Here is a 27,022-nt window from a genome sequence, read left to right as displayed (position 1 = left end):
GAGGAAGAGCTCACCATCTTCCTGGTCCTCCAGGAGGGGAGATGCGTCGAGAGCCCTACGGGGGGGCCCGACGAGGGCGACGATGAGACCGACGAGGAGCAACAGGGTGGTGACGACCGAGTGGATCAGCCGAAGCCGCAAACGCCCCAATCCTCGTCACCTCCACCCCAGCAGCCACCTGGGGATATCTCAGTGGACATTCTGGCAGCCCTGCATACCCTGTGTTCGGAAATCAGAACGAAGATGCCTCTTGTGCCGGCGGCCCCGAGGCCATCGGAGGAACCACCACCCAAGAGGAGAGTTCAACCCGTCTGCCTTTTCACCCCTGGCCTCCCTCTCCCCCACTGAGGGATGACACGGAACCAGACACAGTGATGACGGGCAATGGCACGGACGACGGCAGCCTGGGGGATCTCCCGTCTCCGCCGTCCAGATCTTCACCGCCCGACGAGTTTGGCTCATCCCCCGCCATGATCTCCAGGGCCTCAGAGCTGTTCCAGCTTGTCCCGGAGGAGAAAAAGAAAGAGGGTTTTCTTTAACAGCACCGGGAGGCGAAGAGACAGACCATACTTTTGATCCCGTTATTGGATGACATTTGGGACAAGGGTTTGTCCCTCATGAAGAACCCTTCTCCGGTGAAGAGGGATCGCTACGAGAAGTAGTACAGAGTGCCGGACTCTGCGCCCAAGTGTTTACAGTCCCAGCCGTCTCCAGACTCTGTGGTTTCGGCTGTGGCCAAGAAGTAGTCTTCAGGCTCATCCTCGTTGGTGGCCTCCTCGCCCCCTTACGGTGAGGGGAAGAAGTTGGATGCCATGGGGCGAAGAGTGATCTCGGCGGCGACAACGACTATCAATGCCGTGAACGCCCTCGCCATCGTGGCGCGTTACGACAGGGAACTTTGGTTTAAGTTGGCCCCCCTCCTGGACTTTCTTCCCGATGGAAAGCAGGCTGAGGCGTTGGAGATTCTGCAGGAAGGCGAGGTGGCTTAAGACCATGCCATTACAGTGGCCACGGACATTGCCCACACAGGATTCCGCCAGATGGGCCACAGCGTTTGCCTTCGTCGGCGAGGCTGGTTGAGGGCCACGAACTTCCGTCAGGATGTTCAGTCGAAGGTGTTGGACATGCCCTTCGATGGGGACAATTTGTTTGGAAAGACTGTGGATGAGTCTTTCCAGGCCATCAAAGCGGACACAGAGACGGATCGTGCCCTGGGCACACTTCAGCAACGGCGGCTGTCCTTTCAAACTTCTGGAGAGAAATCCTCTAAAGGATTCGGAGGTGGTGTCTCGTGTTGCAGTCAGACCCCTGCTCATCGGCTCAGGAGAGCTACAGGGGCCACGCCAAGTCTGGAGGCGGCCATCACCGCCAAGGCCCCGAAGGCGGCGCTTCAATGTTGAAACAGGATTGAACCGGCCGTGGAGTCCGGCCCCTACCTGTGCACCCCGGTGGGAGGCCGGCTGGCAAACTTCATCAGCGTGTGGAAGACCATCTCCACCCACCGTTGGGTGCTGGACGCTCTCGCCCACAAACACACCCTAGAGTTCCAAAGGAAGTGTCCAAGGATACCACCAGTGGCCTGCCAGGAAAACCGCAGCCCTCAGCTGCTGCTGGAGGTATGGTCCATGTTAAGAAAGGGGGCGATCAAGCTCGTCCCGAAGAAGTTCCGGCATTTACTCTCGTTACTTCCTCGTCAGAAAGAAGACTAGCGTTTGGAGGCCCATTCTGGCCCTCCACCGTCTGAACAAGTCCCAAAAGTTTCGGATGGTGACCCTTCAACATGTACTAGGACAGCTGGAAGAGGGGGATTTTCTATCGTCGCTTGACTTGGAAGATGCCTATTTTCACATCCCCATACACAAGGGACACCGCAAGTATCTATGCTTCGTGGTTCAAGGACAACATTACCAGTTCAAGGCCCTTCCCTGCGGGTTGAACTCAGCGCAACAAGTGTTCACCAAGTGCCTGGCCCCTGTGGCGGCGCAGCTACATCTACGAGGGATCCACGTGTACCCGTACCTGGACAACTGGCTGATCTGGGCGATCTCGAGGGACATCGCCACCGACCACACGGCAAGGACAGTCCAACTCCTGTCGGAACTGGGGTTCTCGATAAACTTTGCGAAGTCCTGCTTGACTTCATCGCAGGACGCACTGTTTCTGGGAGCCCGACTCAACAGTGTTGTGCCTGGTGTCTCTGTCAGAGGAAAGGACCGTGGCCATCTTGGGCAAGGTACAACAGCTGTTGGCCCTAAAGGTTGCAAGGGCAAGATTCATCAAGCATTTACTTCATTCGGCTGTGCAGGCTGCAGATGCATCCGCTGCAGGAGTTCCTCAACGCCCGCTGTATGCAAGTGGAAGGCAGCTTCGAGGACAAGATCACACTCGACGAGAGTTTCTGTCGAGCAATACAGTGGTGGGGAGTGCACGTACATTTGTCCGCAGACGCAGATTTCCAGATCCCACCTCATCAGGAGACGGTCACGACGGACGCCTCCCTGGAATAATGAGGAGCGCATTCCGTAAGTCTTCATGCAAGAGGCCTGTGGCTGCCGGAGGAGAAGTCATTGCACATCAACGTGTTGTAGCTGCGGGCCGTGTTTAAAGCCTTCCATCGCTCAAGGACATAGTGGTACTGGTCTTCACGGACAACACCCACCACCACAATGTTCTACACACGGAAGCAGGGGGGATCCAGATCCCCGGCGCTCTCCAAAGAGGCGCAGGACCTTTGGCACTGAGCCGTAGCCCAGGGGATGTTCCTCGTCCCGTTTCATCTAGCAGGAGTGAAGAACACCATCGCCGACTCTCTCACCAGGGAGCTGTGCTCTTGCCATGATTATGAACTTTGGCAGGACCAAGTGGATTGCCTGTTCCGCAGATGGGGCAATCCTCAGATTGATCTGTTGGCGATGAACACCAAGTGCTAGAGGTTCGCCATCAGGTTTCCCCAGCCGGGAAGCATGGGGTCTGCATTCTCCTTTACCCTTTACTGTGTATGTGTTCCCTCCGTTGCCATTGCTTCTACGACTAGTCAATCAACTGAGACGGTCCCGGTGCAGGCTCAACCTCATCGCACCGGCATAGCCAAGACAGATATGGTACCCGGATCTTCTGGACATGTCAGCGTCCCCTTTAGTCAAGCTTCCGGCAGACGCAGATCTTCTCGCCAGGGAAGGAGGTGTGATTCTGCACCACGACCCAGGATCGCTGAACCTGTAGGCCTGGCTCCTGCAGCACTAGAGTTTGGGGGCTACGATCTCCCGGCAGATTTTAAGGAGGTGCTCGCCAAGGCCAGAGCTTCATCTGCTCTGAAATGCTACGGGCACAAGTGAAAGAGGTGTGCCGTTTGGTGCCATACTCAGACGATCGACCCTGTACGAGTCACAGCTCCGCAGGTGCTTTCGTATTTGTTGTAGTTGGCCAAGGCAGGACTGGCCCATGCTTCGATCAAGGTCCATCTGGCGTCTATCTCCCGCTACACCAGATCTCCTGGACAATCATCCTTATGGTCGAATTGTTTGGTCAAGGAGTTCGTCCAAGGACTATTTTGCTTGTTCCCGCAGGTGAAGACTCCGGCACCGGCGTGGGAGCTCAATGTGGTGCTTACTAGGCTCATGGGTCCACAGTTCGAGCCGATGCATTCAGCGCCACTGAAATTTTTGTCATGGAAAACAGCGTTTTTTGTGGCCATTACCTCCGCACGGCGAGTGGGAGAGGTCCAGGCCCTCTCTTGTAGACCACCATACTTGACATTCCACAAGACGAGGGTGGTGCTACGAACAGACCCCTCCTTCATGACCAAGGTGCTAAACGAGCCCTCTGTGTTTCCTGTGTTCTTCCCGACGCCTTTGTCGCCGGCTGACTTTGCACTTGCTGGATGTGGCTAAAGCGCTGAAAGTTCTATGTGGACCGCACAAAGAGTTTTCGGAAGACGTCACAGCTTTTTTGTGAACTTTGGCCGTGTGAACCATGGGAAGGCCCTCTCCAAGGCTTCCATTTCCAGGTGGCTCTCCGGCTGCATCACCCATTGTCACTGGTTGGCAAACCGACCGTTGCCTGGTCGTACGAGCACCCGTTCGACCAGAGCGATCGCTGCAACTACGGCATTCCTGTCTGGTGTTACCCTGCTGGACATTTGCAGGGCTGCTACGTGGAGGTCGACGCACACCTTCACAAAGTTCTACTGCGTCGACACAGATTACAGGGAGGAGTCCAGAGTCGGCCAAGCAGTGCTGCGCAACCTGTTCCCTTGAAGGTGAGCCTGGTGAGGAGGTAAGAGATGCTTAATGTCGAGATGCTTAATGTTGAGCCTTGCCACCTCCCGTGGTTTTGCATGTGTGTGCTTGTATGTATTCTTTATTCATGAGCATGTAAATCCATGCCAGACCCCATGCTGGAGAAGAAACAAGTTAGTTACCTGTAGCTGTTGTTCTCCAGCATGGGTCTGGCATGGATTCACATGCAAACCCTACTGCCTACCCCTCTGCACCTCTTCTCTTGGTCCTACTGCCACTTGACGTGCTACCAAATCTGAAGATGGCTGCCAGAGGAGAGGCTTAGGTAGAGGGCAGACATTGGTTGTGGGCAGTATGACCCAGAGACCAGTGATTGGGTTTTGGGAGAAAGATAATTCAGAAGTGAAACTGATTTTTTCTTTACCGAGGATTTCCAGCCTGACCGGCAATATTCATGAGCATGTGAATCTATGCCAGACCCATGCTGGAGAACAACAGTTACAGGTAAGTAACTTGTTCCTTCACTCTCGTACTGTGATTGCTTGCAAGTAATTCAAATAAAATAAATGCCGGGAGAACAAGTAGTTGACACTAAGAGGCTACTTAGATGAATGCACATTTCCAGGCCTTTCAGGTTGCAAGTTCTTTTGCGGCAATACAAAAAAACTCAGCAATCAAAAGATTATCTCACTGTTAATTGTGAGCCCCTAAATTACTGCATCTGCCCAGTTTATGAAATACTGAAAAATTAAACAATTACAGTGCGCATTAAACTTGTTCAAATACTTTTCAAAGCCAATGGCTTTAAAAAACATATTTGAAAAAAGCCAAGTTGTATTTTAAAATGTACAGCCACATTCTGGGCAACTCTTCATCCTTTGGGCCCTGACAGACTGTTTGTCAGTTAAACTCCCCTTGTCATGTATCCCGGCAAAATAAGTCCACCATGTGACCTTTCTATGCTTCTTTCATTTTTAATACTGGCAATACTGGCGTCGCAGGGCGGCCGCAGAGGTTGCAGCCGGGTCAACAGAGGTTGCAGTTGCGACCTCTGGTGACCCCTAAATGACATCCCTGTGCAGTACTTAACTTTCTGCCGGTCTCTACCTTGGGCAGCCACAGAGTCCACAGAGTATTGTCCCGTCAGGAACTGGCGTCTCACATCAACTGGCTCGAATTGATGGCAATCTGGCTCGCTCTCAAAGCCTTCCTCCCGATTTGCAGTATGGCAATCCTCATTTAGACACAGTTTCACCAGCATGTATTATATCAACAAGCAGTGTGGCTCCAGGTCTCCTCCCCTCTGCACTCTAGCAGTCGACATTTGGGAGTGGGTTCTGGTAAACGACATGCACCTGGCATCAATTCACCTCCCGAGGGAATCCAACCTGGAGGCGGACAGGCTCAGCAGGCTGGGTGCAGACAACTTTGAATGGCATTGTAGGAACAGGTCCTTCAGCAGATCTTCGATCCTTGGGTGGATCTCTTTGCCACATCAAACAGGAGGTGCCCAGTTTGCATCCTGTCTGGGACAGGACAGGGGCTCTCTGGGCAATGCAATGCAGATCCAGTGGAACGACATGAACGCCTATGCCTTCCCTCCGACCCCTCTGGTCCACAGGGTAATCTACAAGATCCAGGAGGCCCGGCAACTCCGTTTCATCCTGATTGCTCCGTGGTGGTCAGCAAGACCATGGTTCTAGAAATTAGTCAACCTTTCGGAGCAGGCTCAGTGCACCTTCCGCTGGGCCCAGCACACCTACTCTCTCAGCAGGGAGGCACGGTCATCCTCGCAGTGTGGTTCCTGAACAGGTCACACTGAGTCATCTGCATCTGTCGCAAGCTAACTTAGACATTATACAGGGGGATAGGAGCGCTGCTACCAGGAGCCAGTACAAAATCAAGTGGACTAGGTATGGTCACCGGCCGGAATCAAGAGGTCGATCAATTGACCTACACGTTTGAGGATGTGCTATGTCAATGTGCACCTCGCACACTCGGGGTGCAGGTTGGCACATGCTGCACCTATCTGGCGGCTATTGGAGCCTACAGGAGCTCGGAGGAGGAGATATTTTCATCCTCTAATCTGGTGGTTAAAAGACACTTGGCGGGCCTGACCAGGCAAGAAACCGCACTCAATGTGGGACCTCAACGTGTTCTTGGGTGCCCTGGCGCAATAACTATTCGAACCTATTGCGTCCGCGCACATCAGGGTAGTCGCCATTAAGATGACCCTCCTTGTGGGCCTTACCTCTACAAGCTGGATCAGTGAAATCCATGCGCTGGTGGCTTCAGAGCCTTAAACTACTTTTCATAAGGACACAGTGGTGCTTAGAACTCACCCTGCATTATTACCTAAGGTCGTCTCCTCTTTTCACCTAAATGAGGAGATGGTGCTACCAACTTTCTGGACGTCAGGCGTGCGCTGAGATACTACCTGGACAGGACCCAGAGCTTCTGCAAATCAGGCGCTCTTTGTCACCTTTGGTGGTTCAAAGCCTGGCTGTCAAGCCTCCAAGGCTTCCATAGCAAGGTGGATGGTTATGGCCAACAAAGGAGGCTTAAGGGGGGCAGCACAAGCATCTTCCAGCAAATATGCATACCCACGCAATTGGTGCTAAAGCCACAGCGGTTGCGTTCAAGAAGCACGTCCCGTGGCAGGTTATCAGCAAGGCGGCTATATGGGATACGCCCTCGGCCTTCAGCAAGCAGTACTGCTTGGATGCCGGCTCCAGGTCTGATGCGGCATTTGATCAGGCAGTATTAAGGAACTTGTTTTCTCAAGAGAGCACCTATCCACCCTGGGGCTACATTCTGTTGTACTCGCCCATACAGTATGGAGGAAAGAGGACGGGATGTAGGAGTAATTATAGGTTACTCACCATAGGGACTAACGTACTCCTAGCCCACAGTCCTCTTCCCCCATACGTCCCACCATCCTCCCGCTTAATAAAACTGGTGTCATTAGGCAATGTTAATATTGTCGAAGCGTCAAAGGAGATTGAGGAGTGACGCCGGAGAACTGAGTCAGGGGAGCGCATGCTCCCAGGGCAGCACGCATCTAAATGTAAAGGGGGAAGATGATTTTTCGGGTGGAAAATGTACTGTTTCCCCTCCCTAGCGAGGGACACCCATACAATATGGAGGAAAGGGGACTACGGACTAGGAGTATGTTAGTCATTACGGCGAGTAACTTATCATTTGTGAGCTGTGGATTTATTGATCACCTTTCCCAGGGATATGGTGGTCATGTGGACACATTCTCCCTTTCCAAGCATCATAAATACCCAGAAATTGTGAAAGATTGAATGGTCTTATATTGTTTGGATGCCCACAGAGCCGAGAGGACAAGACCTCATATTTCCTCAGATAGGATTTTTGTAACCTTTAGGGGAACCTGCCCAGGGAGGCATGTGTACAAATCAATAGCCAGGTCGCCTGCATCTCTCTGTACTCTGAAATATAGGGCAGAGTTCCTCCTGGGGGCCTTCATGATCATTTGACAAGGTTGAAAAGCACAGCAGTGGTCCTTGAGGCATGTGTTATGGGAGGCATTCTGTAAAGTGCCCACATGGGCATCTCCATTGGCATTCTACAAGTATTCTCTTGCCAGCAGCTCCAGAGCTGATTCGCAACCCGACAGGCAGTTCTCCATAATATCTTTGCAGTGTAGGCTCATCTTCCTTGGAGGTACACCAGCGCTTAGTATTCTACCATAAGTTTGACATAGGAGTGAGGAAATGTTACTTACTGTAGTGACTACTGTATTCCTAGCCAGAAGTTCCTCTGCCTCCATATGCCCTGCCTCCATCATCCTAAATGTTTATTTGGTCCTCTCAGTCCTCTTGGCAGGTATGCTGTGGCAGAGACTAGGGTGTTGCCACATTCTGCATATGCAGTCCACCACTACATGCACATTCTTAAGTTAAGTGCATGTTGCTTTGTTAATGATATGATGCGTTATTCATAACGCACCTGTCACAAGTGTTTCTAGTTGCGACAAGACAAGGGAGGGAAGACAGCGGGAGGACAAGTCGAAAAATCTTACCAGGCCTTGTGTCGTTCAGATTGTGCAAGTGCGAGAAGAAGTGCAAGGGGAAGGGGGGGTGCCAGGGAGAGCAATGGGGAGACAGAGCAGCAATGCTCTGAGTATGTGCAGCACAGCTCTGGGTAAGTGCAAGGAGACAAGGGACTTTTAGATGCAACAGTTAGAGCCCCTAAGTGTGTGGAAGGCCAGGAGGCAGGGCAGTGATGACTGATCAAGAGAGAGCCTGGTACCCAGTGAGACTAAGGGTAGCCAGCAACCAGTCGGTGTGGCAGACCGGTAGGTAGCAGGGGAGGGAGAGAGGGAAAGCAGAGGAGAAGAGGAAAGTTTTGAGCGGCTTCTCGAACTTCAGGTGGTCCGGCTCACGTTTGAGAGGGGCCCCCTCAAAGAACTTTACCTGGATGTCCTCACTTCTTACCAAGACAAGGTTCTCGGCCAGCTCTGTCACAAGTTTTGACACACTCCTCCTAGATGGCTAGAAGATCTCTTCGAGCCCGGAGGTGGAGTATCTCTGATCTTTCCCAAGTGGCTCCCTGCTTCTGTCATTCCTACGCAGGTCTACTTCTCCTTTGAATGCTTGGTCTGCAGGCTCTCCATCTCTCCTGATCTCTCTCTCTCTCTGTGGCCACCATCTACAGGCCACCTGGCCAGGTTGCCCTCTTCCTCTTAGAGTGGGCTGACCTTTCCTCTTCTCTCCTTGCCTCTACCTCCCAACTTCTCCTCCGACACCTCAACATCCACCTGGATGCTCCTACTCCCTCTCTGGGCTTTTCTGCAATCTCTGCAACACGCTCTTTCTCCATTCTGTCCTCTAGTTCGACACACTCTGCCGGACATACTTTGGATGTTCCCATCTCCTCAGACATACCCCTCTCTAACCCTCTCACCACTCCTCTCTCTTGTACTGACTACAATCTACTTTACTGTCACCTGAAACTCTCTCTCCCTCAGGGAAAGCCCACCCCAGCACTGTCCCCTACCTTCACGGTCATTCGGCCCATGAAGCGTCTGTCAGTGGAGGCCTTTGTCTTTACTTTCTCTGCTCCTCCTCCTGCAGCTGACTCGCACTCTGACACAGTCCTCTCTCATCTGCATCTTTCTATCGCCAACACTCTGGACATCCTTGTCCCTGTCATGAGAATCCGGTTGAAGCGTACCTCCAAGTGCAACTCTTGGTATGACTCCAACCTGGCAGCAGTGACACGCAAGTTCAGGGTGGCTGAAAGTAAGTGGAGGAGAGTAAGTGGAGGGCTTCGGGCACATTTTCTGATAAACTGGCCTGCCGCCTGCTCCAAAGGCAATACACACTCTGTCCTGTCCAAGAAGAGAGCCCACATTCAAGCTTGTGTCTCTGTGGCTTCTTACAACACGGCCAAACACTTTAAAATCTGCAAGGAAATGGCCAATCCTGCTGCAGGCGCTACCCTCCTTTTCCCTCCAAGGCCTTCTGTACAGCTCTGGCCTCTCAATTCACCGTTTCTACCTCCTCTTCCTTTCCCTCCTTCTCGCTCCCTCTCCTGCTTTCTCTCTGACAACACCTGACTAGGTTTCTAGTCAAGTCCGATCTATGAAAGTGTTGTCCAAACAGGTGCTCCCCTGCTCCTCCAGAACCATCAAAGACCATATTGACACCCTCGCTCCAGCCTTGGCCGATTTCTGTAATCACTCTTTCGCCACTGAAACTTCGCCTATCTCCTCAAGCACTCCCTTGTGCACCCCCGCCTCAAGAAGCAGTTGGCTGATCCTACCTGTCCGGAAAACTATTGCTCAATCTCTATCACCCCTTTCCTGGGCACACTGCTGGAAAAGCTGGCCATCTCCCAGCTTACTCACCACATTGAATTTGTTGGATGTCTCCATGACCATCAGTCTGGCTTCAGAGCTGCAAGAGGCACGGAAACCGCCCTCCTTAACACCCGTGAAGACCTGATCCCTAACCTTGATTCCAGCATTCCTTCTGTCCTCATCCTCCTTGATCTTTCATCTCCCATTGACATGGTCAACCACGCCATCCTGATCAATTGACTCTGTGAGAAACTGGGCATCACGGATCAGGCCCTGGAGTGGTTGACCTACTTCCTCTTGGACCGCCGTTCCAGGACCAACTTAGGTCCTTTCTCTCTGCCACCTCTCTCTCTCTCCACCTCTGGCATTCCCCAGGGCTCTATCCTCTCACCCTAGTTTTTCAACCTCTACCTTGCCCCTTTGGCCCACCTGATCTCTACCTTCTCCTCTAACTTTCAGTGTTAAGCAGATGACACTCAGCTCTCCTTCTGGCTCCCCTCGGCCTCCTCTCTTCGCTCGCTCATTCCTAACTGTCTATTCGCGATTCAGGACTGTTGCTCCTCCAGCGATCTCTGCCTTAATGCTAGCAAGACGGAGATCCTTTTTATTGGGACTCCTGCTCCCACTTTCCCTCTCTGGCCGTCCTCCTTGGGCCCTCTTCCTTTGCCTTCCTGTGAGACAAAAAACCTTGGGTTCATCTTCGACTCCACCCTCACCTTCTCTCCTCACATCTCGGATGTCAAGATGTCCCACTACCAGCTGCACCTACTAAAAGGTACTCTTCCCTTTCTCACCTTCCCCAGAAGCTCACTGTCTCCAGGGTCCTGGTTCTCTCTTGGCTGGACTACTGCAACAGCCTCTTTCTCACTCTACCGCTACTCCTCGTCCTATGCAACTATTCCAGCACAGGACTGCAAGACTTATCCTTGGCCTCAAGCCCAGGGACCGTATCTCTCCAGCCCTGAAATCTCTCCACTGACTCCCGGTGGCTGCAAGGATCAAGTTCAAGATCCTGTGCATTGTCCACAAGGCTTTCTGGAGCTGGGGCCCTCATTACATCCAACTCTCCCTTCCTCCTTCTAGAGCCCTTCACTCCACTTCCTCCAACTCTCTTAACGATCAGACGCTTCTTCAGGCAGAGAGAACGGGCAGATATCTCTCTCCTTTGCAGGTGTCTCCCTCTGGAATGGCCTCCCTGCCCCTCTCAAACTTGAGCCGGATCACCTGTTACCTGTAAAGTCCCTTGCCTCCTTGCACTTACCCAGAGCCACTCTGCCCTGTGCTGCACTTACTCAGAGCATTGCTGCTGTCTACCCGTCCTTCTCCCCAACAGATGTCAGAGGAGTGTTTGACAGCAGAGCGAGAGTTGAGTCTCGCGACGTGGAGCAGGTTATCACATTTGAAGGTCTTCCGGGGGAGGAGGGGTACAGGCTTGAGGTGAACCCAGTGGAAGTGAAGGAGGTGCCCGAGATTGGGCAGAGGTGGAAGTGAGAGGGGGGCAGAGGAGCCAGCGGGGTGCTAGGAGTAGCGGGAGAAGGAAGGAAGTTGATAAGACACGGGAGACACCTATCAAACATGAAATGACTGGGCTGAGGGCCAGGGACCAAGGCAGTGACATCCAGATAGACATAAATGATAACCTTGGAGGTGTGGAATGAGATCAAGAGGGCCCCCCACAGAGTTCCACCATTAATGGGAGAGGAAGAGATAGGAGAGAGAGCTGATACCAAATGAAGGGTCCATAGGTCTGGTGAAGGAACGACAAAGAGGATGACAGTGAGTCTGTCTGGAGGGAAGCACTGATGTAGGTATCGGCGATAAGGAGGCCTGGGTTGGAGACCAAGTTGCCCCTCTTCAGCTTCTTCCTTCCAGACTTGGTGAGAGGGATAGGATAGGAGATTGAGTAGCTTTTGGAGAAGATGGGAGAAACAGAGAGCACAGCACAGTGCCACAAACGCAGGATGCGCAGAGGGGGGGCAGGGTGAGTGCCGGGGTCACAACCAAAAAGGTGAAGACACCGGAGAACAAGTGACTCACAACAGCGGCCCCACTTGCGGGTTGTGGGACCTAGAGAGTGGGAGAGATCCTTATGGGACATAGTTAGCAGTACCACAGTTACCACAATGTAAAACGCCCAAATTCAGCTTTCCTAAAAAGGGGTAAAAGGCTAGTTTTTTAAAACCGCAAAAATATAAAATACCCAGATTCAACTTTCCTGATGTGTTGCTCAGATTGATGGCTGCAGGCTTTTTTTGCTTCAGCTTCTTGCTTCTGGAGCTGTCCTTAGCCTCTGGGTCCTCGGCCAGAGGGGGCCACCTAGGAATGGTGTCTAAGAGGGCCAGTTACCCAATAGTATTGCAGTGGGTGGGAGGGAGAAGGAAACGCAGGAGAGGGGAGCAGGTGCCAGGCGCAGGAGCGCCTAGTCCCAGGAATAAGGCTCTGGTCCTATCCCCACTAGATTGGAACTCCCAGATGTATGAAGGAAAGAGGACTTCGGACTGCAGTGAGTAACTTTTCCTAATTCCGAGTACTTCAACATCCTAGTTACATTTCTTTTTTTAAGATCAACACAATTCGTATGCCGAATACAGCTTTGCCTCCAAATCACAATTTTGCTTTCAGAGCATCATGAATTCTATGGTAATCACCATTAGTCTTGCATTTCATGGGCTCCTTGGGGTTTTCCGAACAAGACCTCAATTTTTGTCCAAGCCCGATACAGTGCCACATGTGTTGTTGCAATTTCTGTGTTTGGGCAATAGTTCCAAAAGTCTATGGATTTTATGCTCTCATACTCATGGACTAGCTTTCCCAGGGAGGTCATATGCAAGGGACCCAATTGGGGACAGCCAGTGGAAACATGTCTTGCAGTCGACAAGTTAATGGGACAAAGGCAAATTCGATAGTATCTCTTCTGCTGCCAGGCCCCATCTAGCTCCCCAAATAGCCTGTAATGGTAGTAGATTAAACCACATGATGATGCGCATTCTTCGTATTCCTGAATGAGGGCACAGAACGCAATACCTCTGGGGCCTTCCAAAAGTGTGGGTCACAGTTTGCATGGCTGAGTAGCCTTTTAGTGTCGCTAGGTGGGAGTAGTTGCGGCACCAATCCCATTTTTTTAATCTCCTGCAAAAGGCCCTTTTAACTGTGTTGAAATCATTACAGCGATTTTGAATTAGGACAAAGTGATCATTGTTCAATTTAGTGGAATTTGTTCTTCGTACTAAAGGCTCTTTCTGTGAGCTACTGCCCATCCATACTAATAAAGGGCACTGTGGAGATTGGGATTTTATGTGGAGTATTCCTCTTCTTCTCAACGCCATGCCTGTTGGCGAGATCAACCCATATTCTAGACTCTCATGTATTACATAGGTGTCGACTTAGGCAACCCCAATACTCTATGCCAGAAATGACCTTCCAGTCTATTTAAACAACTCGGGTCACGCATTGCTAAGGCCTCCAGTCCATATGGGACCGAGGGACAAAACCACTGTTTATATAGCGTCACTATCCCGACCAGGGAACAGCCTGTGTGGTGATGGACAAGTCTACGGCATAAAGCACTAAGTTGCTTTGCCTTCCTGATTTTTCAATTCTGTGCTATTGGTGTAGTTTGATCAATTTTATATGGTTATGCCCAGATATTTGTAAGAGTGGCATATTGGATCTCTCCCAATGTTCTAGTCATCACAGTCCTGTTCATTTTCTTTGGGAAGAATAGCAAGATATCTTGGTCTTACTTACTCCCCTATCCATTTAACATTGCTTTGAGACCTGAGGCGGTCGGGTCAAATATGACCAGATTGTCTGCATGAAGCATGGCAGAGACTGTTTTAGCTCCAATTTTTAGTGGACATCTGTCTCGACTCTCTAGACAAGCTGACAAGTCCGCCAAGTAAAAGTCAAATACAAAGGGTGCCAGCACGCACCCTTGCTCGACACCCCTGTTGATACCTACAGCCCTGGACAGACTGCCATTATTTCCCAAACAAATGCACGCAATATTGTTACTGTGGAGAGCAATGAGGATTTCTGCTATCCACTCAGGGCAATTATTTTCCCTTTATTGGCCCCATAGCCGATTCCGATCAACCTGACCAAATGCTGCTTGGAAGTCCACGAACACCACGTATAGTGGAGGGCTTTGTTTTGCACTGGCTCTCGACACTAAAGCATCCAAAAGTCAGATATTCTGAATTGTGCTAGAGCCGAGGCAGAAACCTGTCTGAAAAGGGCCCAGAATGACATTCTTCCCGGCCCAGGATTGTAGTTGGGACAGTACGCAGGAGGTAAACAGTTTCCCGTACACATCTAACATAGATTGCATCTTCTTTTTTTTTATTTTTATGGTAGGATTATTTATTCAACTGTGATTATTTATATATTCAATTGTGATTATTTATACATATTGTATATGGAATCAATGTTAATGTATTTTATGAAAAGTTCTAACTTGAACTAAAACATAATAAATAAATACATTTAAAAATAATTATTGGAAAATAACTACACATTTTGTTCATTTGGCATGAAAGTGATAATTTAACACATTCTTTTTTTTTTCTTTTGATTAGGTCAACTGAAGAAATTATAGCACTTTTTATATCTATTACTTTTGTCTTGGATGCACTTAAAGGCATTATAAAAAGTAAGTAAACCTGTTCAGATTCTAGGTGAATGTGTCATCATTTGAGTAAGTCAAGATTCTGTGTGGAAGATAGTTTTGATATAATTGTGAATGTTGATCATGTGTATTTTAAAGGAATAGATGCTCAAGATGGAAACTTGTTTTTACAGTCATATTGTGAACTTTATAAGAACCTATTCATGTGTAATTTATCTCCTATTTATCTCGCTTATTCCTTGTTCCCTTCACAGAACATTACTCCATTTGCTAATGAAAAGCAGGATGTCTTAGAGAAATGTAAAGTTTAGATGTATTCTTTAGGTTTTACTAGCTAATGCTACTTTTAAAATGATGTGGAGCCATAATATTTCAGAATAGTAATGTTAATTCTTGCATCTCACTGGGTACTTACTAAAGGATCTAAAACCACTTACAGGTAGACCTGGAAGAGCTATTGGCAATTGGCCATTTTGTGTTTTCCGACAAGTTCTATTTTCTGGAGGTAATTGTTTTGGTTCCCTATTTGGCTAAAATTTAAAGCAAAACTGGCCAAAAAACCAAATCTAGTAGGGGAAGAAATTTGGCCCAATCCTTGCAGATCAGAAAGCAATCTGCTCTGCTGGTGAACTGAAAAAGATGCATTTTTCCCATTATATTCTCCAGCTGTTATTTCACCTACCCCCACTTGTGTGCATCCACTAACTCCCCAACTTGCAACTATGGTCAGCAGCATGGAATATTCATTTTTTCCCAGCCTTTTGTCAAAAAGCCATGGTCGCAAAAAGCAGTATTCTAGCGCAGCCTCCTTTTTTCCCTTCTTTTTCTGGCTATATTAGTTTGACCGCAGATCACTAGAGGCACTATTTAACTAGGGGCTGGCAATATGGAAACAGAGGGTCTGTGTAGGCACATGCACCCCAAAATCCAGACCAACCTTCTGTAATGGGTATTTGGTGGATTAACGTGCTTGCTCTGTGGTATTGCCACGACAATGACAGAATGATGCATGTTAAGTGGATAATAATGAGAGAAAGGTTATCTTGGCCCTGCCCAGAAAAAGCATAGCAGGTTGGGAGCTTTGGTTGGAGCTTCCCCGACAGATTATTGATCAGGAAGGTATGATATTGTAAGCCAGGGAGTCCAGTTCAAGAAAAGGAAGGAAGAACCTTCTCCATGCAATCTTCATTGGTATTCCTAAATGTGTTCTCGCCCATATATGGGATCCTACAACACTTTTCTAATTGATACATTCCTCCCACCAATAACTCATCTATGAAATCCCCTTTAGACATAGAAAGTTTATTGTGTGGTGCTCTGGGATGGCTTAATCACAGATCATTGCCACCCTTTTTCACCAGAAGCATCATCCTGGAGCTGCCACCGCCATCCTCCCCATTTCCTGATTATCATGGTCTATGCACAGAAAACCTTCTTTCAATCTGGTCTTCGTAGTATGTTTCAAACGCTTGGATAATTCATGGGCATGATGAATGGTATTGAACCCACACTTTGTTTGTGGCGTCTTGGTTTGATACGCAATGTAGATTCTTGCATCTAAAGGTAGAAGGGATGTGTGAAGCTGTTTTTAGGAGCAAGCAAAAGGGCATGCTGACAAATTCCTCTTTGGGTTGCACACCAAGACTCGCTCCAGAAACACTACTGTGCAACTGATTTTTGAGGCTGTAGGAGAAGGTAAACGAAGTGGTAACACCTATCACATAGTGAATCCTCCTCCTTCAAGGTCTGCTCCTAGTCTCCTAGGAAGCGTCATTGCATGTCTGGTCACGGATCAGCGGATTCTGCCCCAGTATATTCAGTTGAGCCCAGACCTTCCCAGGCCTTCTGTCTCAATTCTGCCACCACACTGGAAGAGTGGGAGCCATTCAGGCTTCCAGTGATGTGTTCCAGTGTGTTCAGCAAAGCCCCACCACCTTTGCTATCTCTGGATGGCGCACCTGTGCTCATTCTAGATGAAGATGTTGCTGAGTGAGGAAAAGGCTGTGTTCACACTCCCAAAGGCTCGGATGTTGGAATCATGTCGAAAGTTAATGGGTGATACCACATTGTACTGAGCAACATTGAAATCCATGCCAAACAACCATCCTTTAACACCGTTGCTATTTGCACCAGTGATCATGGTTCCTGCAGAACGGGGGGTTTACAAGTCCCAATGACTAGGTAGCAGTTCAAAAGAGATTCTGGGACATCTTTGATGAGGCTGTGCAGGAAGTGATGGGCCATGAAGAATTTAAAGCCATACCATCAGACCATGTAATTACTTAAAATGTATCTGCTCTGTCCTGAGAGTTTGAGGCTGAAGACCGTGTTAGGGAGATTTATCATTATTGTGCTTCATCCTCTCTCCTAGTGAGACCCCCAGCACTTTTTGCTGGACGTCTGGAACTTTTTAAAAAAAAAATGTATTTGTATATGGTTAGGAAAAAACATTTTACAATCCACAATCACACAAACTTAGTTACTATGCAGTTAAATAAAAGTACAGCCTAAAAAAAAAATGAACACAATAAAATATGATACACACAGGGGTAGGAGCAAAAAGACAGTTTGACAAATAACACAAACGACAGAAAAACAAAAAAAACAAAAGGGATCTTCTTCCCATGATCCAATGCAACACCCCCTTAAAGAATTCAGCTACTTATCTCTTTGCTAAAACTACCCCACTGTTATACAAAAAGAAAGCTTAGTCCAAATGAATAAAAAAGAGCACAGAATAAAGTGACAATGCTGTAGATACAACAAACGTTATACTTTCAGAATCCCCTTTAAGGAGCTTTCAGCCAGGTCCGATGGGCACATTGCTTCTTGACCACATGCACAACAATTGGAATCCTAGATTACGATGTTTATTTTCTCCAGAACTTTCACCACTGTGATAGTCAAAGCTACTTCATAACCTGCTAAAAGTCTATCCCAGAACATGTTCTCCTGATGTTTCTCATTGCCCACATCAAACCTGCCAAATAATCGAAGTCTGGTAGGCCATGTGCCTTCACAGCCCAACAACAGATGTTTGAGGGATCGGTTGGCTGGGTTAGTGCAGACTCTACACAAGGCTGTGGCGGATTTCCCCCCATCCCCATTTACACAGAATTTCCCCCGTGTGGGCCACATTTAAAAAAATTCTCATGAAGTTCTTCTGGATTCTCCAATTGGGGATAAAGGAAGCGAGTTTAGAATAGACAATGTGTTCGAGAAGTTTGGAGAGAAAGGGAAGGAGAGGGATGGGGCGATAGTTGGATGCGAGGTGAGGATTAGCAGAAGGTTTTTTGAGAATGGGGATAATAGTCGCATGTTTAAAAGGAGTAGGAAAAGAGGAAGTTGAGAGGAGTTTTGGCTAGGAGGGAAACTTCAGACTGAATGACAGGAGCAAAGGAGGCCATGGAAGAGAATGGTGTAGGAGGAGGAGGAGAGTAAGAGGATAGTTTGACGGAGATTGAGGACTTTATTAGAGAAAAAGGAGGCAAGATCAGTGGCAGAGAGAGGAGAGGCAATGGAAGGGTCAGGGGTAGCTGGGGAGAGAAGTCGGGATAAAGTTTAGAAGATGCGGCGGGGGTGGGAGGATTGAGACTGGAGGAGGTCAAGGAAGTAGGTGTGTTTGGCTGAGTTGAGGCAAGAATCATAGAGGGTGTGATAGGAGAAGTATGCAGATTGGTTAGAAGGGGTGGAGTGTTTAAGCCAGAGACGTTCGAGGTGCCTAAGGAAGCGACGCATGGATGAGAGATGAGGTGAGAGCCAAGGTTGAGCAGGTCGGCGGGAAGGGCGAAATGAGGAGAGAGGGTAAAGGACATCGAGAGTGGAGGAGAGAGAGGAAGTTAAGACAGAGGATGCTTCCAATGCAGAGAGAGAGGAGAAGTGGGAGATGGGGGTCGGAGGGGTAGGAGGAGCAGGATGCATGGAATAGAGAAGGGTTAAAGCTGCGTAGGTCATGCCCGGAGAAGAGGGTGGATGATGGGGTGGGAGGAGGTGGAGGGGAGGGGGGGGGGGTGAGGGAAAAAGAGAGTAAAGAGTGATCGGATAGGTAGTTGGGTAAGGAGGAAATAGGAGAGGCGGTGAAAGAGGAGGAGAAGATGAAATCATTAGTAGAGCCAGACTGATGGGTAGGAGGAGAATGGTAGGGGAGAGAGAAGGTAGGAGTTAAGGATGGAAAGGAGAGGAGAGGAGAGGAGGGAGGGTTAGAGGAAAGATGGAGATTAAAGTCACCAAGTACAATTAGTGGATTGGGGGTGAAGGAAATGAGGCTAAGGAGATGGTCAATGTCCTCATAGAAGGAGCCGACAGGGCCAGGGGGGGCGGTAGACGATTAGGAATGAGATAGCATGAGGAGAATTAAAGATTTTGAACATGAATTCAAAGGAAGGGAAGGTAGGTAGAGAAGTAGGAGAGGGAGAGGATGTGAAGTGAAGAGATGATGAGGTGAAGTGAAGAGATGGATGGTGCAGCATAGATTTTGTAACCCCGGTAAATCACCTCTTCGACTCTTGTAACTGGCTGGCCCCCCAGCAGCCACTGTGAAAAGATCACCTTTTTTTCGGACGTCTGAAGGCCACAATTTTAGATTTCTTGGGGTTCATTGCAAGGCCATTCTCCTTTGCGTACCAGTCTAGTTTAGTTAGCAACTGCTGTAGCCCACTGCAGTGTGGTCCAATAGGACCACATCATCGGCGTGAGCCATCCAGTAAATCTTAGAGCCATTGATCACTGGACTGGCTAATGCCGAGGGCGCCAGGAACTGCCCCAAATCTGCCAAATATAAGTTGAAAAACAATGGGGCCCCCAAGCAGCCTTCGCGGACCCCTCTTTCAACCCTAATGGGATCCGAGAGCTGTCCATCATGATCTAACCTGACCCCGATTGGTGTCCTTTTGAAGCTCGACCAGCACTTCTGAACCTTTTTCTTTCAATCATTCTTGTGGGCTCTTTCTTTTGGAACTCTATTCTTTGTATTCTACCTATACTATGGAGTCGGTCTGCTCCATAGCTCTTAAAGGCATCTGTGTTTTACTTCTGCAGAACACAGTTCCTTATGGGCAGCGTTGATGGGGACCCTTAGGGTCCTTCTATAAGATAATTTTTCTATTTCCTCAAGTAGCTACACTTCTTAAGGATACTTAGTATCTCTCCCAAAACTCTATATTCTGAGAAATTGGCACACACCACCTTCAGTGGAGTGCTAAAGGGATACTTCGTATCCCCCTTCTCTCTGCTCCTGTGACTTTTTAGTTACATAGACAATCACCTAGTTATGGCTGGTGGCAGTGGACGTGTTCTACCAACTATTGTGTATTTTTTATACCACACTCTGTCCATATCCCCGGTAGTGAGGAATAGTGGCACTCAAGTACCAACGTGGGACCTCCCTTCGTTTTTCACCATTACTAGCGCGGTTGTTCTTTTTTTAGCCCTTCTCCTTCCATTCGGGAGGGGGAGGTAGGTGTGTGTGTTTTGCCTTTGGTGGGCTCCAGTACGTATCCCTGCATAGGCTCCAGAGTGTCTGGGCAGGGAGGTAGTGGGGGAGGAGTCTTCACCCCTATCCTTTGTCTGAGTGCTTGAATAGATCCAGGTCCCACAAGGGGTTATGCTGTCCTGATTGGACAGCCAAACGCTCCTTTCAATAGATTGCTTTTCTCTCACAGATTCCTCATCATGATAGATGGTCATCTTCAGCTTTGCTGTTTGGAAAACCTTTCACCAGGGGGCGTAGTGGACCTCAACTCGGCTGTCGGCATCACTAAGCCCTTCAACCCTTTTTTCCACGCGCTTTCATGCTTCATCGGGAACACTGTCTATGGTGTCTGGGTGCTAGTCACAACACGGAGGCCTGCGGGTCATGCACAAAGATGCAGCCGAAATCCCTGCGTTAGAAGGCCAGGCAACTGGCTTTCGGTCGACCTGTCGCCAAGTCCCCGGCGCGGTCCCTCGTCCAGTCTTCGGAGGCCGAGACGGAGGAGCCCACACTTGTGAAGGGAAAGACGGACATTCGAAGAAGACCCAAGAAGCTGTCCCATTCAGGGAGCTATTCCTAGTCTTCCTCGCGGATGAAGCGGCACTGCCACCATCGACGCAAGTCCAGCTTGCCATCGGAACGAGGAAAGCCCTTGGCGGGTCAGACCGCTCGAGAACAGTAGGAGAGGTTTAAGAGCTCTATGTTATAAATGTTTACGATGCGTGCGGCTGTAGATGCCGGTCCGGGCCACCGACTAGCAGACTTTGGCAGCTAAAGCAGCGCTCAATTTTCCCAAGCCAGCCACTCTGTCGGCATCGAAAGGGTCAGGCTGAGGCTCCCGATGTCTCTCCCTTGCTCTAGCGTCCCTCAGCGCCAAAAGTACCTTCGGCTTTGATATCTTTGGCGTCGAGGCCCAATCCTGAAGGCTCCGGCGCTGACAGTCGGCGATGGTTCCTTCGTGCCACTGTCTAGATTGGGTTTCTTCTATTTCATGCACTCCATATTCGGAGTCGAGGAACATGATTACCTTGAGGACACGGTCGACATCGTTTACAAGGGGGCCGGCAGCGTCGACCAGTCTGATTTATTGGCTTTGGCTCAAGGTTTACATGATGCCAGTGGTCTGGATACTCCTCCAGACTTGGGGTTACAGCAACAACAGCCCTATACCCACACTAGTGTGAAGTTCAGGGAGCTGGTTCAGAGTAGTTAAAACCCTGGGGTTGAAGGCACATACTCTATCCCTCTTCAGGGGTATGATCTTACTGACCTATTGTACGAGAGTCACACAGTCGAACAATATGCCTTTCCACCCTGCCATTGCATACCCTTTAGCCTCCATAAGGCAGCACCTGTGTACCATTCCACCTGTGAATGCCAATTTCACAGAAAAGTATAGGCCGGCAAGAGGAGATCCTTCTTTCCTCGCCACTCGTGCTTTCCCGGACGGGTTGGTGATTCAAGCTGCCACTGTTTCCACTAGACCCGCGGCATCCACCTCAAATCTGCCTACGGACAGAGAAGAGAAAAAATGTGACACCTTCGCCAGAAAGGTATTCACTTCTGGTAGTATGGTGCTCAAGGCCACTAACGTGGCGTGTGATTTCGCCAAATATTTATTTGGCTTATGATAAGCAGTAGAACAGGCTGCCGAGTATGTCCCTAAGGGTGCCATGCAGGACAGCTTTTACAGCTGGTGTAGGATGGGAAGGTGGTAGCCAAACAGTTGTTGCAGACAGGCCTGGACGTGGCAGACTATGTTGGCAGAGCTATAGGTTCAGCAGTTGTGATGAGATGCCAAGCTTATCTTAAAACTTCTGGCTTCTCCCCAAATGTCCAAAACAACTTGCTGGACATGCCATTTGAAGGTGACGTGCTTTTCAGGCAGAAAGCAGACAAATTCCACCTAAACCTTTGGGCCTAACGGCGCAGCTGGCCAAACCTGCCTTCAGCTTCGCCTCCAGGGGCATGGGCTATAGACGTTATGTACCCTATGGCAGGAAGGCGCAGCCCCCGCAAGCCAAGCAAGGCCAGAGGCGCTTCTTACGTCCGGAAGGTGAAGAGGGGCCTCCAGAAGGCAACCAGCAGCAGCAGGGGCACCCACGCCCTCGAAGCAGCTTTGATTTGCTCCTCCCACAATACACTGTTTGGTGGATGGTTGGCAGGGCATTGTGCCCAGTGGCAGGAAAAAAATTCCTAAGCCTGGGCCCTGCGATTGATTCGGTGGGGTTATTTTCTGCCTTTCCTAAAGAGGCCTCTGGACAAACCTCTGCCGCCTCCAATCCAAACGGGACAGGAGCAACAGGAAGAACTGAGAGCCTGTTGTAAAGATAGTCCCGCCACCATCTTTCTTCTTAGGCCTGGCATCTGTAGATGTAGAAAGGAACTCTGGAAGCACACCATGAAGCAGAAGCAGGCTTTTCAAAAGACACGTTTTTATTCTCCAGCAGACCGACACACAGGATACACCTTCAGACACATCTCTGCAACTCAGCCTAACATTGAATGCAGTCCTTTTTTATAATTTTCTAGGGAGCTGAGGCTAGCCCCCACCTTTTTTAATGCACTCTTAAAGCAAGGCTCTTCATTGACGTCAATCCCACATCTGTTAGCTAATTATTCTGTACCTAACCTTCAACTTGGAGATGCATTTTGGCACCAGCCACTGGATTTCCTGTCTGAGATGTCCTAATATGGGCCTCAGCTGTGATCTCTCTGCTACCTAAACCAGACAACTGCGTCATTCAATGTCTGCTCTTGAACCTTATCTTATTCCACAGAGTACACTGTCAAGATTATAGATTGAGGTCTAGGAAGGTCCTGTGCTCTAGCTACTGACTCATTTCAACACAGTTTTACAGAAATTCACTTCATTAAATACACAGAATCTCTCTTAAAGGTATTTACCCTCTTTAAAGTTATGAATGGCCTGTCACAAAATGGTGGATTACCCTATTTCTGGTCATATCTTGACACCTGGTCAGTTTTAATTCTGGTTTTTTAGTACAATACACTTATGTATTACTCACTAAGCCTTTCATTATCAAAAACATTCTGACCTTATAAGCATACGTCAGTTAGAACCGCTTGTGCTTTGAAGCACTATGATTTTAGTTTTTTGCACATTTGGAGGCAGTAATCACCTCACCAAATTTTTCTACACTTGGTTTAAGTGAGGGGGTTCTGTCTCCACCTCATTCAGATAAAGGGACTTCCTATTCATTCCCACATCTTGTAAAGTATTTTAGTTGTTACTCAATACTTTCAACCTCACCCATGTCCACAACTTTTCTGCTACTCCTATTCCACAACATCATTCCTTACCCACCGTCTTGCCCATACATCGTTTAAGTGCGAACAAGTTTATTTTTCTTCTTTTCATTTTTAAATCTTCCACCGACTCATCTCTGTTTGGCATCTGCAGACCGTCTGTGTCCTGTCGACTTTTTCCTTCCTTTTGTGCTGCCTTGCTGCAAGTCTCCCACGCCTTTTTGATGCTTAAGCCAGAAGTCCATTGTCTCCTTTTGTTACGCTCACCTGGTATCCACGGGGACGCCACTCAGCCCTGGTTGGATGACTTGCACCTCGAACCCTCTCCCCGATCCCTGGGTAATGTCTCAGATGAAGGTGAGGCCTGAAATACAGGAGAACTGGGTTCAAGACTTGACTGTCTCCTGTAGTGTGTGTCCCCCCCCCTCCCTTGAATTTGAAACCTCCACGGGGCCTTCTCCTCACCTTGATTCCTTAGAAGGTGCGTTCTCCGTCCTGCTCCTCGTGGCAGGGGTGCGTAGTTGTGGAGGGCGTGCAGCGACCAAGTTGCTTCACTGGTGCAAGCCCTGCTGGAGTCCAGGCCTGCTGCGACTCCGTTTTGACAAGGTAGGTTTGCTGCTTTACAGTCTTTGTATTTAGTTCTTTCTTTCTTGTTCTTCTGTATGTAAAGAATGTCTGTTTTTTCTCTTCCCCTTAGGTATGGAAAGATATTTCGGCGTTGTCGCGCAGATTGGTGATGAGCACGAGACAGCAAGTGAAGGCGCAATGAGCGCAATGCTGTCTGGTGAGTAATGCGCGGTGTGCCTTGCTGGTTTGTCCTTTTTTTGCTAATCTCTGTTTTCTCACTTCTTCGCAGGCCGCTGTGTTCCTTGTCGAGCGCCGTGAGGTTCCCAAAATAATGCTGACCAAGAGACGACTAACCAGGTAAGAATCTTGTGGTTTTCGTCGTTCGGGTGGAAATGTGTTAAAACCCCCTCAAATGCTGCCTTTCTCTCTATTCTTTCCAGGTTGTTGTATTCAGAAGACATGCAGCGCCGGTATGATGGAATTCGCTGGGTCGAGTATCTTCAGGTAAGCGGGATCTGCTACCGGCGATGAGTCAGACATGAGGTTACTCACAGGTAAGATAATGTTAATGATGTTCTCTTTCTCTCCAGGTTCGTGGTGCCAGGATAAGCGGGCATCAAGGAACACTGGAGACCCGATCTAGACACGGTGAGTGTCACGCTGCAAACAGCAGAATAACGGGAAGTGTGTTCTGCTGTTTGGGTGTGGTTTAAATAGTCTCAGGTAAAGTAGTCCAGATAAAGTAGTCCTAGGCCCAGCCACACCCTAAACACCATACTGCATAGCTCAGTTCTTTGCATCTGAGCTATATGAGTGCCTCCATGTTAGCTGAAGTCCCGAGTAAAGTAGTCCCATGTAATAGTCCCATCCTAATTTTGGTCTCCATAATGATTATGAGCCTGGCACCAAAGGCGCCAGGACTGACTCCAAGAGAGTCTTGGATGAGGTGCGAAGAGCTTTGAGGCCATAATGGAGGCCCGGAACCTAGCCTTAGTTGGGAGGCTGACTTGCCAGTGAGGGTCATGGGGTAAGGGTCATGCCACTTTTGTCACCAAAAGTTTAAACTTAACACAAAGAACGATTTAAGCAAGGGGCACTCGGATTTGAACCAGAGACACAAGGATGGGGGAGTTTTTACAAGTCTTTGCAACTTTGGACTCGTCACTGAAACTTGGGCATGTAGTTGGGTACCTCGATGATCTCGCTCTGCTTCTATGGCCAGTTTTCTGAGCCACATATGTCCCTCCAGTGTCTACCTGCAATATAAAAGCTGAATGAGTTTTCTTTGTAAAATAAACATGTCTCTTTTTTATTTTTTATTTTTATTTTATACGGTTTATACAAACCTTTAAAATCTTTTACAAACACATTAACAAGACAACATGAATCATGTGTCAGTTTACATCTTACCGCAAGTTCCTCCCAACTTCCTCCTCCCTCCGTCATCCGATTCGCCCTGCTCTCCTTCTGACTGTTTCTTGTTTGTTAAGCGGCATCAAGCAGATTAGACGCACTTCGATTATTTTTAAGAAGAGGGTCAGAGGGATTAACAATTTGAAATCAGTTCCATTGAACATGTGGCTCCACCAGTCACCCGCATCCAATGAGGGCTGTTTATCCCGCCAGGGGCCCAGATGTAAAGTTCTTTCATTGCGGAAATTAGTACAAAACAGAACCAGATGCTTCAGTGTTTCCGATTTACTTGTACAAAATCTGCAAATGAGATTCATGTTACTGTTCCCTTTCCACCTCTGTATTCGCTCTTTAGTTTTGAATAAATTCATGCGAAATAACATAAAACGTCTACGTGCCTCAGGGTCTGGAAAAAGACTGATGTAGCGTTGTGCCGTGGCAAATGCACGAGCTTCGGCTGGGACGTCTCGTCAGTTTCGCTGCTGATCTTTCTGCGCATGTTCGCTCCCAATCAATACGCCATATTTTTGTTTTTGTAGCGGTCGGGCTTTCATGTAATGTGAGTATCTTAATGTCGAATTCAGTTAATAGGCTCTCACATCTCTGCATCCACATGGACACTAGATTCTGACCGTTTTCCGATGCGCTGTGGAGAATTTCAAACTGCAGAATGTTTTCTTGTACTATGGTCTTACAGAACAAGGATAGTAGATTCCAAGTGATTCTAGCCCGAAGTGAAATGAGAGAAAGTTCATATCTGATACAAGCCGTCTTCGTTCCTCTTGGGAGTCCCAAAACTTTCGTCCAGAATTGATTCTCTAGAGAGGACCATAGTTCGTGTTTGCACCCTAGCGCATTTTCGGCCCCGTAGATCAATACTGGAACGACCTTCTGTTGATAAAACAGCCTTAAAGGTTCAAGAGAGAACTTCCCGAATTTCTTTTTCATGATTACTGCTTGGCTGGATAGTTGGATGCATTTCCTCTTCGTGTCCGTTATCCAGGGACCATCATTAATGCAGGAACTTGGTGTCATTCCCATGTATTTCACACTTTTCGATATCTTTAGAGGAATTCCACCCAAAGTCCAACTGCACTGTTTACTTGATTTCAAGGAACCTCCTTTCAAGTTCTTAAATACTAGGATTTCACTTTTGTTTGAGTTAATCAACAGCCAATTCTTTTTTACATAGCTCTGGACGTCATCTAGTTTTCTTTGTAGTACAGTAGGCCTTAAATCCATCACAACAAGATCGGCATAGAGCAACCAACTTATGTGAGATCAATTTATTTTCGGCGGAAAAGAACGTATTGCCCCTATTGAGGTGCCAATATCCGCTATAAACAGGTTAAAGATGGTTGTGGCAAGCGGGCAACCCTGCTTTACACCATTGCTTGTAGCTATTGCCGATGATAGCCTTCCGGCTTGGACCAGCCGAATCTTGATCAATGTACCCGTATGTAGTTCTTGAATTGCAGATGCAAGTTCTTCCGGGCAACCCCACCGCCGCAATTTTGTCCACAAGAGGACACGGTCGACAGTGTCGAATGCGCTCGAGAAATCTATGAACGCTACATATACTACAGTGTTGGTTTTTATAACCTCCA

At 48.6% G+C, this 27,022-nt stretch overlaps 1 protein-coding gene across 4 annotated transcripts in view; it reads left to right on the top strand.

Annotated features, from left to right (window-relative positions):
• Positions 1 to 27,022, top strand: part of SLC4A11 (solute carrier family 4 member 11) — a 1,288,767-nt gene that overhangs the window by 760,185 nt on the left and 501,560 nt on the right. For all 4 annotated transcript variants that reach the window (XM_069632247.1, XM_069632248.1, XM_069632246.1 and 1 more), the window contains exon 13: positions 14,646 to 14,719. In XM_069632247.1, the coding sequence (XP_069488348.1) occupies positions 14,646 to 14,719 (74 nt within the window). The remainder of the gene's footprint in view (positions 1 to 14,645; positions 14,720 to 27,022) is intronic.

This window comes from Ambystoma mexicanum, chromosome 6q, assembly GCF_040938575.1.
Source record: "Ambystoma mexicanum isolate Mex_15411 chromosome 6q, UKY_AmexF1_1, whole genome shotgun sequence".
NCBI lineage: Eukaryota > Metazoa > Chordata > Amphibia > Caudata > Ambystomatidae > Ambystoma > Ambystoma mexicanum.
This window is presented reverse-complemented; position numbering and strand designations above follow the sequence as displayed.